The sequence below is a fragment of the Heterocephalus glaber genome, unplaced genomic scaffold (genome assembly GCF_053883595.1).
Source record: "Heterocephalus glaber isolate CG9 unplaced genomic scaffold, H.glaber_assembly_v1.0 deba00000347, whole genome shotgun sequence".
Classification (NCBI taxonomy): Eukaryota; Metazoa; Chordata; class Mammalia; order Rodentia; family Bathyergidae; genus Heterocephalus; species Heterocephalus glaber.
The window spans coordinates 60,739,826-60,759,064 of NW_028258143.1; the positions used below are offsets into that span (position 1 = coordinate 60,739,826).

Consider the following 19,239-nt stretch of genomic DNA (forward strand, 5'->3'; position numbering starts at 1 on the left):
TCAGAGAGCTGTAGTTTTCAGTGTAGAGGTCTTTTGCTTCCTTTGTGAGTTGATTCCTAGATATTTCATTTTCTTGGATGCTATTATAAAACGAATTGTTTCCCAGATTTCTCTCTCAATGAGTCTGCTATTTGTGTATAAGAAGGCTGTTGTCTTTTGAGTGTTGATCTTGTATCCAGCTACTCTGCTGAATCTGTCAATTAGGTCTAGAAGTCTTTTGGCCAAGTTTTTTGGGTCTTCTATATAAAGTATCCTATCATCAGAAAATAATGACAGTTTAACTTCTTCCTTTCCTATCTTTATTCCTTTTATTTCTTTCTCATTTCTAATTGCAGTGGCTAATGTTTCCAGAACTATATTGAACAAGAGTGGTGATAGTGGGCATCCTTATCTTGTTGCTGATTTTACCATGAAAATTTTCAGTTTTTGACCATTGAGTATGATGTTGGCTGTTGGTTTTTCATAAATAGTGTTAATCAGGTTGAGATAAATACCTTCTATTCCAGTTTTCTGTAGCATTTTTATCATGAATGGGTGTTGGATTTTGTCAAATGCCTTTTCTGCATCTATTGAGATGACCATATGGTTTTTGTCCTTGACTTTAATATAGTGTACTACATTTATTGATTTATGAATGTTGAACCATCCTTGCATCCCTGGGATAAATCCGACTGGGTTAGGGTGTATGATCTTCTTCATGACCCTCTATATTCTGTTGAGGATTTTTGCATGTATGTTCATTAGGGAGATTGGTGTGTAGTCCTCTTTTTGGGTTGGGTCTTTCCCTGGTATTGGAATCAAAGTAACACTTGCTTCCAGGAATGAATTTGGAAGCCTTACTTCCCTTTCAATTTCCTTGATGAGTTAAAAGAGTAATGGCAAGAGTTCTTCTTTAAATGTCTTGTAGAATTCAGTAGTGAAGCCATCAGGACCTGGGCTTTTTTTTGTTGGCAAATTTTTTATTACATTTTCAATTTCACTCATTGTAATTGGGGTGTTTAGAATTTCTATATCTTCCTCATTTAACTTTGGCAATTTGTATGTATCTAGGAATCTGTCCATTTCTTCTGTGTTTTCCATTTTATTAGAGTACAGGTTTTCAAAGTAGGTATTGATGATCCTCTGGATTTCTGGTGGGTCTGTTGTGACTTCACCTTTTTTGTTCTTAGTTGCATGGATTTGAGCCTTTTCTTTCCTTTTTTTGATAAGGTTGGCTAAAGGTTTATTGATTTTATTTATTCTTTTGAAAAACCAACTCTTTGATTCATTCATTTTTTGTATCGCTCTCTTTGTCTCCATTGCATTGATTTCTGCTCTGATTTTTATAATTTCCTCTCTTGTATGAGCTTTGGGTTTGTCGTGCTCTTTTTCTAGGAGTTTGAGGTGCAACATAAGGTTATTTATCTGAGTTCTCTCTGTTTTCCTAATATGGGCATTTACTGCTATGAATTTCCCATGTAGAACTGCTTTCATTGTGTACCATAGATTCCTGTATGTTGTTTTGTAGTTTCTTATGCTGTTGATCTCCAATTTTATTACACTATGGTCTAATAATATAGAGGGGGGTAACTTCAATCCTTTTACATTTACTCAGACATGTCCTATAAGCTAGCATGTGGTCTATTTTGGAGAATGACCTGTATGCAGCCGACAAGAATGTGTATTCTGATTTTGTGGGGTGGAACACTCTGTAAACATCTTTCAAGTCCATTTGTTCAATAGCTTGGTTCAGTTCTAAAATTTCACTGTTAATTTTTTGTCTAAGTGATCCATCTATTTGTGATACTACGGTATTGAAGTCCCCCACTACAATTGTATAAGTGTATATTTGATTTTTCATGTCCATTAATATTTGTTTTGTATAGTTGAGGGCATTTGTATTTGATACATATATATTTAGGATTGTCATCTCTTCCTCTTGGATTGTTCCCTTCACAAGGATGTAGTGACCATCTTTGTCTCTCTTAATTAGTTTTGGTTTGAAATCTACTTTGTCTGCAAATAAGATTGCTTTTTTCTGGGTTCCTGTCATGTGGAGAACTGTTTTCCATCCTTTTACTTTCAGTCTGTGAATTTCTTTTTGAGTTGGGTGTATTTCCTATATACAGCATATTGCTAGATTTTGTTTCTTAATCTATTCTGTCAGTCTGTTTCTTCTGATTGGTGAATTGAGGCCATTAACATTGATAGTTATAATTGATAGATATTGACTCATCCTCATCATGATGTTTCACTGTTGTTGGCTCTTTTCTTTCTTAATTTTTTCCCCTTTCCATTTAGTTTCTTACCTTGCCTGGTGGGCCTCATGGAGTTGTGACCTTCATTGTCCTTTTCTACAATATTGCTTAGAATTGTTTGGAGTGCTGTTTTGGTGTTCATGAAATTTCTCAGGTGTTCTTTGTTGTGGAATTATCTAATTTCCCCATCGATTTTGAAAGATAATTTTGCAGGATACAACAGTCTAGGTTGGAAGTTATTTTCTTTTAGGGCTTGAAATACTTCACTCCAGGCTCTCCTTGATTTGAGGGCTTGTGTTGAGAAGTCTGCTGTGATTCTGATGGGCTTTCCCTTGTAGATGATTTGTTTCTTTTCTCTAACTGCCTGTAGGATTTTGTTCTTCTATTGAGTTTCTGGGATCTTGACTATTATATGTCTAGGTGTAGATTTTTTTTGATCATGGCTAGTTGGAGTTCTGTATGCCTCGTTTATCTGTATGTTCAATTCTCCACTTCTGTCTGGGAAGTTTTCTACTATTCTGTAAACAGTTTTTTTTATGTCAATTGTACTTTCTCCTGTTTTTTCATGGACTCCTGTCAGTCTCATGTTATTCTTCTTTGCATCATCTAGCAGCTGCTGGATTGATTTCTTGTGGTCCCTTACTATTTTGAAGAGATCTCTGTTTTCATGTTCTTTAACCGCAATCCTGTCTTCTATATCTGCTATTCTATCTTCAGATTCCCTTAATCTGCTCTGCATGCTTTCAGTGGATTTTTCAATCTCCTGAATATCTGTTTGAATCTGTTTCATGGATTCCATTTCTTTCTTATGTTAGGAGATCATGGTTTCCATTTCTTTTTTATGCTGGGCATTCATGGCTTCCAGTGTGTTTCTGAGTTCATCTTTTTTTTTTATCTGTTTCTGTTCTAGAGCCTCTAATCATGTCTTTCACTCTGCTCACCATCTCTGTAGTTATCTGGGAAATTATTTCTGTTTTGAATTTTTCTAGAGACTCAATCATTCATCTGTTTTGTTACTTTTCTGTGCTATCAGTTCAGGGTGTCCAGGTTGTTGATTATCAGACTTTTCCACCTCATTTCCCCCAGAATTTGCCATTTGTGGGGTGAAAGTCTGAGTTTGTGGCTTACTTAAATGCTTTCTCATTTTTGTTTTTAGTACTCTCCTTGGTTTAATTCCTGGGTTGATAGTTTGAAGTTGCTAATTGTAAGTATCTTTGTTGATGTATTTAGAACTCTTATGGAATGATTGGTTCTCAGAGGTGTCTTCCAGATATAGCTGGTCTTTAGGTTTTGAGTCTCTAATGGCTCTGAGGCTGTTTCATTTTCATTATACCAGGAAGGACAACTGATTAGATCAATCACAACACCTTAGCTCAAGTGATACAATCAGCAACACAATAGCATCAAGTACATTTTTGAAAATGACAATTTGTGGTAGTTATTAATCTGTCACCATTAACTGTGTGAATTAAATCAAAATCAAGGACCAACCCACCGTATGTTTATAGTGAATAAACTCTTCAATACAGCAACTTTACCCTTCAGGATGGGGAGTTAGAAGGAGTTGTGGAGGGAGGGATAGGTAGGTAGAAGGATAGGGGAAGGTTAGCAGTGAGGCCAGAGGGCACAGGCAATAGAAGGAAAGAAAAGAAAGATAAAGAAGAAATATGAATTAGGGGCAAAACAGGAACACTAAGGGAGATGAAGAACAATGTGGGACAGCAAGGGAGCAAGGCAGAGAGAGAGAGAAAGAAAAAAAAGAGAGGAAAAAAAAATTTTAAAAGAGTTGCAAAGAAGAAAAAGCTTAGAAATAAGAGCAAAATAATAGTGGTAATTTTGAAAATAACAAAAGATAAAAATGAAAGGCCTCCTTCAGGGTATGTCTCTGCTGTCACAATAGACAATCGGGGCAGCAGTGTGCAGTTATTAGTCAATGAGTCTCAGCAAGCCAGTCACAGACCCGTGAGATTCAGGCAGATTTCTGGCTGCAAGTTCCAAGTTGAGCTCCCTGTCCTCTTGCAGGTTCCAGCTGCCTTTTCCCTGAAGATTGTCCAGGTTCCGAAAGGAGGTGATGATCCCTCCAATTTACCAAGCACAGTGGTCTGGTTATTGCAGAGATTCTCTTCACTTTTCCAGTGGGCTTCAGTTTTCATAAGGGGGCCTGAGAGAGGCCCTCTCTCTTGTTCACTTCTGCAGCTCAGGACAGTGGGCTTTGTGCTCCCCTGTGCCTCTGTAGTGTGGAACCAGGTAGCTGCACAGCCCAGAGCTGGCGGGAGGGGGTGGGGGGGCTGTTGTTGCAGGCGCCCAAGCTGGAGGCTGGTGGGTGTACCCGGGGGTCCTCACTGGCTGGGTCTCCTGGTCGAAAGTGGGCAGAGCGAGCCAGACTGAGCAGGGCACACTCAGCCCACACCTGCTCTGCCTGCACACATGGCCAAGCTCTGGGTGCTCTGTTTTATGTAATTGTCCATAAAAATGTGGCATGGAATTTTCATTACTTTTAATATAATAGCACATCCCATCCAAATTAAAAAAAAAACAAACTTTGAGCAAATCTGTTTTCTTTCCCAAATACTTAATTTGTCACTTTAAGACATTTTTGATGTTGCAGCTTTTGTCTTTAGGTGGAGCTGTTAAAGTTAAATAAGTGTGAATATCTGTCAAATACAGTTCTTGAAGAGTGCACATACATTTTTTATATTGCAGGAAAAGCATAATTAATAGCTAATTAAGATAATGAAAGTAATATACACCAGATGTAGAGAAGACCTTGTGGAAAATTAGTATGAATTAGATAACATGTGATTTGGTCAAAGCAAGCTTGTTGAGAAGAATTAAAACAGTGGACATGTGGAGGGACAATCAGTGGCTGTCTAGCTCCTACACCTAGGGAATAATTTAATGAAGTTTGCTATTGTAATACTCAGGACTTCAAGCTGTTCCGTTTTCACAAGTTGATAACTTGGGATTTGGGCCTTGGTTTGCAGCATTCCTATATGGTCAAGTTTTCCGGTTGAAATGATCACTTACCAAGTAATTTAATAAAGGCATTACTGTGTAGAACAGAAAAATAATCAGAGTTTGAGTACTCTAATTCAGCCTTCAAATAGTCCAGATATCATTTAACTAATAGCAGGCTAATACTACATCATTCATTTTCTGTTTAATGTTCATTGGTTGACAGTAGTTCAATTTAGCTATTCCTTCCACATGTTCACTGCATTTCTTATTTTAAGAAACAACTTTAATAATTCCTTGGTAGTCATATATATAGATTATTTATAATTATGATTTTTTACTCTTATACATTGTCTCTTAATCATCACAACAGTGCATAAATATCACCATCGTCATCACTGTTCACATTTTCAGATAACTAAACCATAGGTAGATTAAGTAACTTGCTCAAGGTTAAATAGTGCATCCAGGATTAGAACATGAGTGCACCATCTCTATCCCACTAGCTCTTAACCATTATATACAAATACTGATGTTGTAAGAAGAAATTTACATCCTTTTTGCTTATTGTATAAAGACAGAATAAATGCAATGTCTGTGGTATGGATCATCTTTACTTATTTCATTGATTTTTATCAAAAGTTATTGTAGATGTAAATAATAGAGCAATAATTATACAATAGCTGTTCTTTCTGTCCATTAGATATTGTTGATTGATGGGCTTTGAAAATAAGCTGATTTTATTTACTTTTAGGCAACGATATTTCAACCATATTCCAATCCATAAATGACTATAGATCATCAGAAACCTCATCCACTGACATTGTTCAGTGGGAGGTCTGTAAGTGTGTCATGGGTCTTCCCTGGAGAACTTGTCAAGCAGAGACATAACCTCAGGTGTGGTATAAAATAATACATACCCCGGGTGAAAACTCTGAAGTCTCTCTTACATGGTCAAGAAGGACTTTGTTGAATCAATTCTTTAAAATGAGAACCTGCAGATTGAAATGGGCATATGAAATGTGGAGTTAAATTGAGCTTTAAATTTAATTTGTTAGTATGAAAGACATTAAAGTCTGTGACCAATTCTTCAGATTATCTTCTGGGTATAGTAACAATTCTCATACCAAGGGAAAAAAGACTGCACAAATTGTCTACAGTACACCAGTCTGTGTGTTGGTGGACAATGTTTGCTGACTGGGCACTGTCCCTCAAATCCTAAGATAATTTCTACTTTCAATTTTTGTTGTCAGTATATCTTATTGCATATAATTTAATTGTCAGTTGGATTTTTATAAATACTAGTGGATTACTTTATTAGTAAAATCTTATTCTCCTACCCTTAAGATAAAGAGAAAAAAAATGGCTTTTTTCAGGGGACTTTAGAAACCACGTTTCTGCCAAGACAGGTCTTGAATCAATGCTTTCTAAGAGATGGCATACTGCATTTGATATCTTACCTGAATTCTGTTCTCATAAACTGGAGATTCCAATCCACTATCTAGTTGAAAAGCTTATTTAATTAAATATTGGATACTTTCAATGAGGAGGCTAGTAAATCTTGAAGTGAAAAGATAATAAAATCATTTTCATAAACTCATGGAAAACTTCTTTTAAAGAGAAAAATGCTTGCCTAGAAGTAAAGATTAAATATAGGAATTGTCAATAAACTCTGATAAACTTAAGACTTCTTTCTTTGGGGTAGGAGGACAATAAATTTTAAAATTACTCAAATTATGCTTTTGAGCACATGTCAATAAGAATGGGAATAAAAAGTGTTGTATAGAAATTAGTAAGATATTAAATTTAAGAGACTACCACTTCACACACAATGGTTTCTGAATGGGTTATAATTCTTGGGCAATTAAGAATTATGTCCAAGAACTCTTTTCTTTTGTGAAATATAAAAGGAAAATAAGCTAAAGAAAGTAGAACAATTTGTAACAAAATTCAATAATCTGAGATATAAAATGTTTTTATATACTAGTCATAATCTGTTAGACATTATGGGAAATGGTCCATAGTGAATAACAAAAAAAAATTTCATAGTATGGAATCAAATGAATCATATTGAATCCAGATGTTACTAAGAGAATAAAACTTAAATGGAATAAAGTGTTGATTAAAACTTTGATGCAAGATACAAAGAGTTTATAAATTAAAAATTATCACACCAAGTTATTTTAAAAAGCATAGAAAACAGCATAGAAGGGAATATTCCAAAATGCATACCTTTGCAAATACTATGTTATAGTTTTTCATTTTATATTTTTTGAATTTGTCATAAGAAACATGAATGCTTCTGTACTGGGTAAAAATATACACATTAAAATTGTTTCAGTGTGGTGCTAGGGATGGAACCTGGTGTCTTGTGCATATCAGATGGTGCTGTACCACTGAGCCACATCTACAACCCCACCTTCCAGTGTCTTTAGTAATTTAGATGAACGATAGATTGGCTTTGGCTTTTGTGTGTCATATTTGGGTTTATTCTGGACTGTGTGTGTGTGTGTGTGTGTGTGTATTTTTGTTATTAACTCTTAGGGTTTTTAATTTCCTTAGAAAGATGTGCGGGACATCCTCACCCCAATCCAGATTGAAGCTGCTTACCACCTTGGGCACCATGTCATCAGCAAACGCAGCACAGAGGAATTCCCGCCCCTGCAGCCAATCCTTCAGCAGAAGAAAGAAAAAGACATGATTAAAAAAGTGGTAAGAGTGTTTTCCTTTAATCATGTGACATGATTAAAGCATTATTTAAACTATGGCATAATTCTGAAGGAATGAACTATATGTCTGAATCCTTTTTAAAATTTTTTATGGATATTTGAAAAACCAGATTTATTGTATGTCTTGTTCTCCATATTTCTTTTTTATATTCCTGTAGGATATTGAACTGAATATTTTAAAATATGCATTTAGCCACAACAGTAGTTTCCCATATATATAAAATGTTAATTTTCTCTCCTTGATGCTTTGCCAGTGAAGAAAATATATTACTAGAGAGAAAGCATAACGGAAGTTGCATTCTTGAGTTAGTTATTCAGTGTCTTCATGTGAGCTTAGTTCATCTTCCTCTTTGTCATTTCTGTCTTTTTCTTACTCTGCCTCTCTCTCATTTGCCCTGTCTTGCCCTGTCCATGGATCTGTTCTGTCTTATTGTTCTAATTGCCTGCCTGAGTTTGATTCATTTATAAACACTTAGGTAACATAACATTTTCTCTTTTTAAAACTGAGATCACATTGCTTTTTAGCCACCTACCAAGATCAATTGGATTTGAAGATGGATCTTGCATTCTAAGTAGTGAACTGCTTTTTAAAATACTCCCAAAATATTTGTTTCACTGACGGTACATTTATTCCCAGGAGTCCCATGGTTCAGACCTCTACTGTCCAGCAATGCAAAGATACAGTCAATGGGTGTAAGTTTGGGCATGGTAAAAAACATGCCCTAAAATACTAATGTCCCACAAATATAAGAGATGAAAGGCACAGATAAAACTCTAGTTCATATCCTGTCCAGGCAAAACTGCATCTATGCAACATTTAATCATCACTGCCTAGTCTAAAAATGAACATAAAAACTTAGGGGCACATTTTCTTTTATTCATATGAAAATATTTATGGAAGTCAGTTTTTCTTTTTTCTTTCCTTTTTTTTTTTTTTTTTTGCTCTTCTTTTGAACTTCAATTCTCAGGAACAACTAATTTTAAATGTCTTGATCATAAATAATATCAGGGTTGTAAGCATACAGTCCAAACATTGGCAATTTGTAGTTATATTCATTTACATTTTGGCTCTTCAGACAACTCACTTTACAAATAGGAGTTGCAGGGGGAAATATGATTCACCTGATGATACAGAGAAAGATTTCTGCCTCTTCTCTCCGAACATGGACGATCTGTGGTCTGCAATATTGGCGGTGCTCCAGCCACTTTCAGCTTTCTGTGCCTGCCTCTCTTCTGGCTTTCTAGATTTCCCCCTTTCCGTATCTCTCCCTCTTTCACCTGCCCCTATCATTCATCTTCCCATTTATTGTTTTTCTTTTGTCCATCTTATCCTTCAGATTTTCCCATGTACCTTGTAGTATCCACGAGTCCTACCTCAGTGTTCAACAAATCAATTCTGGAACCCTTACAGTAGACTACCATTGAATTTTGTTCTGTGTTTCCCCAAAGCAAAATTTCTTAATTTCTATATTTAGCTACTTTCAATGAATGTAAAATCACTGTCCTCCCATCTGCCAAAATTGAATAACTGTGATGCTTTTGTATAATAAACGAGATCAAAATATAGCACCAGAAGATGGAAAGGAAGTTGATTAAGAACATCTTGGCAGCTGATATTCTCCAATTATCTGCAGAGCCTTTAATTTAACTTTTCTCAAATCTCATTCCATTTAGCAAATTTAGGCTTTAAATTTATCTCCTGGAAGAATGTTTCTTTGGCCCTGCCACTATGTCACTTGAAGCCACTAATTCTCAAAATGAAGTCGTAGGGAAGGATGAAATAAGTTCCAAATCTGACATATGAATTTGTCTTCCTCATGTATCAAAGATGCCTTATTCTTCACAAATGTATCTACTGATTAAAATAAAAATATCATCGTATTTTTTTTCAGATAAATTTTGCAAGGTTTTGTGCCCATGAAAATTGTTCTGCTGATTTACAGGTTTCTGCAAAAATTGGATTTTTCAAGTAAGTTTAGGATATTCTTTCTTTTTATTAAGAGGACATAATATGTGCATGTATATGGGTTCCAAAGAAAAAGAGTAATCTTTTAAAATTAGAAAAGAGTAATATTTTACTGAATAAATACATATATATATGTATATATTCATTCAGTACTAGATTTGGCTATTAGTACATATTTTATATATATACAGATACATATACTGTATATAAATATATATATATATATATCCACACACATATTACAGTGAGTATGCATTCAAGGATTACCACTTTTCAAAGAATGAGTATATGCGAGCAGTAAGGCGTTAATGAACCATGCTTTAAACTTTTATCAATAATTTTGAGGATATATCCAGGTGTAATTGTGCCTTAGGATATCATGGTATGTTTTAACATTTTTCAGAGCTTGTTAATAGTTTTGGTAGCAAAATGAGCTTTCACTGTGTAGTACGTGGTTCGTTTACCACTCAGGAAACTGGTTATACCATTCACACCGGTATACAAAACAGTACATGCAGAACAAATTTGAAAAAAAAAAACTTTGTCATCTAAATTCATAGAAGAGAGTAAAAATAGTATGTGTGTAACGTGCTTAGAATAACATGTACCACATGTGAGAACTAGATATACAGTGGTTGCTAGTGTTATTTTATGAGGGAAGATGAGCCATTATAATTTCTTGTCATGTCTAGATCCCCTATCTTGACCTTGTTTTGTGCATCAGAGGTAAGATGTGAAAGTGAGGGCCAGAGAGAGTCCCCACTTGCGGTTGAGGGTCAATGGCACGTGGAAAGGGCAGAGGAGACGAGGCAGGAAGCAGTGGCAGGGTCGGCATGAGAGACCAAGTAGCAGGCTCGGTGCAGTGTCGGGAGCTTCAGAGGCATTCACGTGGGATGGACAATGCCCTTGGAAGGAACCTTGCAGGTTCCCCTGTCCTGCCTCTTTCCCTGTCTTTGACCCCCACATTTGTGTCTCTCTGTGCTTAAATATCACTTGATAAATACATAAAAATTCTTCATTTGAACCCACCTCTTCCCAGTGTCCTCTCCTTAATTACCTATTCTGTCATTTGGCTACTAGTACATGACTAAGAAACAGATTCAGTTAGTAACAAGGGTACATACTACGTGCTGGTATACAAAGTGGTAGTCACTATTTTCGATTATGCAATAGGGAGCCAGTCTGGTTGATTTAAGTATAGAGTCCAATTGCCAGCTGGGCGTGGTGGTGCGGTGGTGCATTCCTATAATGCTGGCCCTCTGCCAGGCTGGGGTGGGAGGATTCCATGATCCCGCCCAATCAGACAACTTCGCAAGGACGAAACAGAAAGGCTGAGAGTATACCTTAAGGCAAAGACCCTGGGTTCATTCCCCAGTACCACAAAAGGAAAGGAAGAAAGAAAGAGAGAGAGAAAGGAATTCAATTACAAACCAAATAGGTAAGGTCTTCTGGCCAGCAAGTGGGAATGTCCAAAGCTATATTGGTATTGCCTAAGCCAAAATATAGGTAGTTCATTTATTTTCTGCCATTACATATTTTTCCTTAGTTTCAGTTTCCACAGTTTTAGTTACTTGCAGTCAGCTGTGAGTTGAATGTAGTAAATGATAAATTGCAGAAATAATTCAGAAGGTTTGAGGTGCCCACTGTTCTGAGTAACATGGTGCGGTCCCTCCCTGTCCTGCTTTGCCCTGCACTGTGTACACTTCCTACCATGCCTGCCACTTAGTAGTTGTCTCAGTTATCAGATCAGCCATTGCAGAATCACAGTACTCAGGATGGAGTAATCCCCTTTTGCTTAATTTTGGACCCCAAGGACTTTAGTGTAGCATATTGTTAATTTGCTTAATTATTGTTACTTTTTTATGTCTAATTTATGAAAAAAGCTTTATCTTATGTAGTGTGCACAGGGAACATGGTATATACATAGGGTTTGGTCTGTCTGCAGTTAGGTGTCCACTGAGGATCTTGGAACACATGCCCCAGGCTAACAGGAGACTGCTCTACATTGTGCCTAGGGGTTCTTATAAATTTTGATAGTTTTTAGATTCATTCAAAAAAAGATTGTGAATTCTGACCATCATTTTGTATGTGTGGCTTATGTCCTGAGAGCGCTGCTAGCCGTGACTTGGCTAGGTTTTCAATCTCAGGAGATTTGTAGTGGCGTGAATGTCAGTGTCAAATAGTAGGCCCAGGATCTCTTTCATCAGTTAGAAAAGTTGCAAGCTACCTCTGCTAGGGTAAGCAATAATATATTTGAGGGACTTCCAAATGAAAATTCTTCTAATTAGATTTTAGATCTGCGGTGTAAACTGTTGACAAACCACCTTGCATTTTTAGTAAATTCTTCTCTTATCAGACAAAAGCATGCCCCGCACTTAGGTGTCCTCTTCGCCTTCTCAGTTGAGAGGAGACCAATTGAGACCACATGTTCGACGCATTCTCTGGGGTCCATCTCCACTGGCACGACTGGTATTTGTGTGGTCCAGATCTTTAAACCTGTTTTCAGTAAATGTATTTACTCAGTAAAGAATGAGTTTCTGAAGCTAGCAATAATAAACAGCCGACAGTACCCTGCACAGTGCTTATATGAGCTGTCTCGTCTCTTAATTAAGTTCTTGGGGTAATAAACCACATTCAGATGATTTCCACTGCCGAATAAAGATGTATAAATATGACTTTATGTAATAGCAGGGTCAGCCAACATATAGGCGGCTCAAAATCAAATCATTGTTATAGCTTAATGATATAAATGGCACTACTTCTCCATACTTCTGTCATGCTTCTAGAGTAAGCAATGCAGGCTTTCCCTGAACAATTGCTCTCGTATCATTAGAAACACGTTTAACTGCAGGTAATGATACCTGATTGGCAGTGACTTAAACAGTGAAGAAATTTAGTTTTGAGACATGAGCAGTCTGGAGGAAGGAGTTTGCAGGTTGTGAGCACCTACAAAAGACCACCCATTGCTGGCCATCTTTTCCATTCCTTTGGCTTTTTCCTCTTGGTCACAGTATGGCTGCAGCAATACTAATGTTCCCAGCAAAAAATAAGTTTCAAGAGCAAAAACACTTTTTCTTCTTGAGACTTCTTTTCCAGGAAGGGAAGTACCTTATCAGACTTACTCTGACTAACCAGACTTGTTTGGCATATACTCCTGGATTAGTCTTGCTTCAGTCCTTGAACCCGAGCTAGAGCTGTCTTTTGCAATATCAAAGAAGTCCTGCCTATTGCCTGAATAATCAGGGTTGTGTTAGCGAGAGGAGAAAACACTTTTGGATAGACAGTAGGCAATGATCCATCTCTGCCATTATGCTGTTAACCCTCAAGGATTAGTGTTATGAAATTGTCCTTAAAACAGAGGTAGTAGGAATAGATGCTCACTGACTTCAGATAGTTTGGGGAGGACAAATTATGTGCTTTATACCCTAAAACATACTAATTACCCTTCCACTCTTCAGTCCAAGTTCTCCTGATGTCTTCCCCTTGGTGTCAATGAGTTCGCCTTTATTTGACACATTTTCTTTATATGTCAGATACCTCATCTATTCCAGTAGGCAAGAATTTTTCAGCATTTTAATTTTCCCCAGAGTCAACAGTAAAGTAAAAAGGGAATAAAATTTCACTGAGGTCTGTAGGCGACTTGCCACAGGCTCTTCTTTCGTCAGATAAATTTAGCACATGTCGTGACACAGTGAAATATGTCATTTTATGTTATATTTTTTTCTAGCATCATGATTAAAACCCAGTCTACTGGGAAGCCCTTATTCACAAAGCAAAGCAAATTTATTGTACTAAGACTTAGAGAGTATTTCTTGCAAAAATCAAATGATATTGTTCATTCAGGAAAAACCTAAAGTCTGGTGTGGGAATATATCATTTTTCTATTTTTTCCTCTTTCACTTATTAAGTTATGATTCTGGATTTTCACAGTGCCTTGATTTGGTTAAGGTATGTGGATTCAAGGTTGCTTGGTAAATTTCACATCTGCATTATACATGTTTTAATGAAGAATGAACGATGCGTCCCAGAGAAAGCGCCAGCTCAGTCTTGTCGCAGGTCCAGATGTGCACCTGGTCCTTTATTATGTCTCACACAGAAAGCTGGTGGGAGAGCTTTCCACAGGCTTCATGTTAACGGATCAAGATACAGTAAGATGTGCATTTAAAAAGTAGAATTTTAACTGTGGTAATGTGGCAAAATAGCTTAGAATTGGAAAATAAACCAGGAGACTCACTGCTGAAATGTGCACATTGTGTTTTTCTCTAATTTGCTGTTGTCTTGGATCCTGGCTGCAGACGCAGTGATTTCACCTTCTGTTGCTTGTCTAAGTGCCAACTTCTCTCCCAAAGGTGTTCGGTGACTAATGCTTTGGTTACCAGCCAGAATATTTTATAAACGTCTATTTCTAGGCCTCTCTTCCACAAGTCTTAATTAAACTTTAATGTCAAGCTGAAGTTTACTTTTAGAACCTCTTAGGTTCCTCTGGTTGTAACATGATTAGAGAAGAGCAGGGGGAATGCAGGACAACTGTGTTACCAAACGCTTTATCGCTCCCACTTAACAAGTGCCATCAACCAGACATACAGGGACTTAGCATGGGAGTGAGTGAATCACCACCATTCCCCACATGCTGCAACAGCGCACCATCGCTCAGTGAAGTTCCTCCACCTGGAAACGATGGCCAGGGTTTGAAATCACCACTTTGTTCTTACACATTCTTCCAGCAACATCTCACTTCGAAAAGCTAATATTCAGTAGCTAGAAATGGCACCTGCAGAAGTGTCCATTTCTTTCTCTTTCATTGACTGGAGCTCGATGGAGGAGTTAAAGAGACTAGGATGCTGTCTAAAATTAAACACTGAACAGGGCTGGAGATGTAGCTCAGAGAGAAGGCTTTGGGTTCAAACCTTAGTACCATTGCCAAAAAAAGGCTGGGAGGTCACTTTCTTTAATGCTGCCTGCCTTCTGACAGTGAATGACTATGTCCTGTGCCATCTGAAATAATGAAGGAGCCTCTATTGTCAAAATAAGAGTAAATTTTAATAAAATACATCAATATTACATTGTATGTTGATTTCAAAACTATTCTCATCAGTCGAATTTTTCTGTAGCAGGAGCCAGCCCAACCTTTTTCTTTGAAGAGAGAGATAGGAAATATTTTGGCCTTTTTAGGACAAATCTCAGTCTTAGCTCCTCAACTCTGTCATTGTAGTATGAAAACCGAATGTGGGTGTATTCCAGTGAAACTTTTACAAAAACAAGTACAAGTTTGAATTCGACCCTTAGGCGGGAGTTTGCAGACCCTGTTTGTATGATAGGCTTGCTTTTTAATGGAAATTATGCAGCTTATCTTTCTTTATTTTTTGTTATGTGAGAGTAGTTTCTCATATATCTTTTATTGTTTATATCTAGCTTGTTACTATAATTTAAGCTAGTTGTGAAAATCAAGATTCGGAGATTTTTAAAGAACTAATCCAGAGTTCAAATCTGCTCCCAGATATGGGAAAAGATGGGAGGGAAGGATTTATACCCGACTGAACACTGTGTGGGTTCACAGAAGACTGTTAAGAGCTCTCAGCTGGAAACTGCTGAAATTCCCTTTGATACTTGGATGGATAAATACAATGTGGCATATGAGATGGAATATATAAACCCATGAGAATAAGGACTTACAGTAACAAATACCAATATAGGTTAATCTCACAAAATTAAAAGAGCAGATACATAGAAGAAGGAATATATATGCTACGATCACATTAATATGAAATATAAAACCAAGAAAACCAGTTTATAGTATTAAAAATGAATTTAGTGGTTTGTGACAATAACTGGAGGGAAGTGTGATTGTTATTCCTCAGTCTGAGTGCTAGTCTCACGCATACATTTAGTTCATAAGAAGATTATTGAGCTATACACTTAGAAGATGTGCTTTTCTTTATACATATGCCTTGATAAAATAAGTTTGAAGGTGGGAAAATCAGAATGAGGGGAAGAACTTTTAAGTGAATTGTCCAATTTCTAAGAGGTATTAAAGTTAGAAAATTGGAAGAAAGTGTCTAAAATTAGAATTTTGTTTACACATTCTGAGGTTCATGAGAATTAGTAATTCTGAGAAATCATAATTGGCTTTCTGGTATTGATTTTGCTCTCATTAAATTATGATGTTAAATGTGGTCATTTCAAAGGACTAAAAGGTATAATATATAATGTGAAATAGGAAGAAAAGGGGCAAAGGGGAAGGGGAAGTGGGAGGGGTAGGGGAAAGGAAAGGGAATGGAATTAATATGAGAAAATGAAAAAATGGAAACAAAGTCTTTGTAAATTGAGAGGGATGGAGGGGTTGAAGGGAGGGCAGGGGAAGGGGGAAAAATAAGAACCAAGAGAAATTACATAAAAGTGCAAATTCCCAGTGATGAATGTCATTGTATACCTAAAATGTACCAATGAAATTAATTAAAAAATGATAATTTCAGTATTTTAGTTGCCACTAAAATGTTAGATTGTAGAGTGGGGTGCAGATCACAGGCAGGTGGTTATGCCAGATATTTATCTATCTTTGTGAAATGCTTGAAATTTGTGAAATTTCACAGAACAAGTAAACATGGCTTTCCAGCTGTAAATTGACAAAATTTATATTGTCAATTCCATAAACTTTAAAAATGAATATCTGATACTTTGCTGATTTTTACATGTCCCTTGAGTATAACCCGATCCTTTTTGTTTATACATGTGTACATGCCATATATATTTATGTATATACAGTGATAATCATGATACATCATCTTCCCTTCCAGACATCAATCTAGTGATTAGAGAAAACAGGCAGTGATTAGAAATTTTGCCAATACTGCATGATAGAAGCACAAAAGAGGCCCAAAAGAGGGAGAAGCCAGTCCTTCTGTGGCTGGGGTGGGGGTGGGGGAACTGTGTCACACAGGAGGTTGCCAATGAGTCTTGGCTAGAAGAATATCTAAGTGTTACTGATGTTCAAATTGAGTCATTTGCCAGATGCATGGAGGAGTGGTGTTAAAGGCAGAGCGAGAGCAGAACAACACATCTTGGCACCATTGGACACCTGCTTGTAGGGTTGAAGCAAAGGATGAACTGTGCAGTGGAAGTGAGGCAGGGCATGCTCCCAAGATCACACTAAGGACTGGCAGCTCTTATAAGGGAGGCACTGGAAGCTACCACACAAGCATGTGGCATTGTCCAGATTGCTTTGCTTTGTTGCAAATGACCTGGCAGTGTGCTGATTGGATTGGAAGACAGGAGGATTTGGAAAAGAGAAATCAATTTATGTATGCAATCTATTTTAACTCAGGTTCAATCATGAACTTGTCAGACTTTATTTTTTGAAAAGATCTTCTTTGGAGTAGCCAATCTAAATAATCGGTATAATAGAAAAGCAAAGAATGATAAGCCTTTACTACCCCCAGGCAAAAGTGTTTTCTTTCCTTGCTTCCCAGAGCCTTTCACTCATAAGTCTTTCCCGTGTGTTTATAATATTTTTAGATCCACATGAGAGTGAAGAGATTTTATGTTTGTATTAAGGAGCAACAAACTTAGTGCCTGATTTATTGTACAGGGACTTCATTTATAAGTCCTTCATGAATCTTCAATACCTACATGCAGAAATTCTGAAACATGCTTTAACTGTCCCTTTATCTTTAATCAATTCACAAATAACTATTAAATGCCTTTTCTGTTTAGTGTTTTTATGAATAGTTTATTTAAACATTAATCTATACACATGTTGATCAGAATCACACAATTTAATCATTATAGAAGAGACTTTCAAAGTCCTAAAGTGTTAGGTGATTATTTATCTGTTATTGTCATTACAGTCTACCTGATCATTTACTTTGGGTCACATCCTCCTCTAATTTGAACCAATTTCTCTAATTTTTAAATTACTAGATAAGGCTTTCTCTTTGTGGAAAGTTTGTAAAAGCATACCATACTGTAAGTGAAAGATTCCTTTAGCGTTCAGCTTTTCTGATCTTCTCAATAGGAAAGAAAATGGGCTGTGTAGAAATCTGCAATTGCTTTGAGATTTTAGAACATTCTAGCTGTAGTCTTTGGATAAGTTCATCCAGCCTTAAAGCGGTCTGAGGATTTCATGGAATATGCATACCCAAATCTTCACTGAATGGTAATAGTAACTCATTATAGATAGGGTGGCCAAGACTTAGAAATGCTGAATGACCCCTACCCCAAAGAACTGGTGGCAGTCCCAGGACTTGAACTGATCTCTCTGCATTTGCAGCAGTCTTCTTACAGATTAGGGGATGGTGAACAATTTCTGCAGTTTTGTTTTTAATTGGCCTTAGTTATTGGTAGAAGTGGTCAACCAGTTTGCCTCAGAAATTAATTGTAGTCCAACAGATTTTAGTGTCACCCACTTGCTGAGCATAGCAGTTGTGACCCATGCCTTCTTTGCGTCCCATGCCTTCTTTGCGTCTACCAAACCATTCCCGCAATTTTCTTATTCTTTTCTCCCATTCCCCCCTCATTTTTATCCTTTGGTTTGAGCAGGGGCTAGTTCAGTATCTATTCAAAGATTGAACAAAAACAGGGAAAAATGCTTTGCCTGTAGAAACATGGCACAATACTGAGGAAAATATTAAAATTATAGAAGTGGTGAAAAAGAAGACAGACCAATTCATTACGACCAATTGAAAAACAAGCCTTTCTGTAGCTGACTGAATGTATCCAAAACAAAGTAGATGATTGAACAAGAGAAATTGAGTTCTTTTACTCTACATGTAAATCTGCTTGTATGATGGTCATTCTATAGTTATTTTTCTAAATTAATATTTTAGTGTAACATGAGTATTATATATGGAGATGGAATTTTTATTTTCTAAATAAGAACTAAATTACTTAATTTTTAGGCCATATGAAAATAAAACCTATCTTGCTGTTGGAAGTACGAAGACATTGATGTTGAACGTGTCCTTGTTTAATGCGGGAGATGACGCCTATGAAACAACGCTGTACATCAGACTACCCACGGGTCTTTACTTCATTAAGATTTTAGACCTGGTAAGTACTGCAAACCACAGTAGCAAGACACTACTTAGTGACTGACTTAATTTTATTACAATGTTAAGTGGTACCATGGATTTGGGGTATAAGTAATTACAGCATAAGTCTTATTATTTAGACTTGTCACTCAAGCTGCTAGCTACTTTAAAGACTTCCTCTGTGGCCATGATCAGAAAGGAAAGTTCCTTGAGCTCTAAGTCCAAAGGCATCTGCTTCTGGTGCTAGAAGAAGAGAGTTGCTTGGGTGCCGCCACTTTCTAGCTGCCATGCCATGTAAGGTGCCATGACAGTGCCCCTCTTGGTTG

At 36.8% G+C, this 19,239-nt stretch overlaps 1 protein-coding gene across 3 annotated transcripts in view; it reads left to right on the forward strand.

The window, feature by feature from the left end:
- Positions 1-19,239, forward strand: part of Itga4 (integrin subunit alpha 4) — an 82,419-nt gene that overhangs the window by 49,358 nt on the left and 13,822 nt on the right. For all 3 annotated transcript variants that reach the window (XM_087201120.1, XM_004868162.4, XM_087201123.1), the window contains 3 exons: positions 7,755-7,904; positions 9,814-9,890; positions 18,782-18,932. In XM_087201120.1, the coding sequence (XP_087057246.1) occupies positions 7,755-7,904; positions 9,814-9,890; positions 18,782-18,932 (378 nt within the window). The remainder of the gene's footprint in view (positions 1-7,754; positions 7,905-9,813; positions 9,891-18,781; positions 18,933-19,239) is intronic.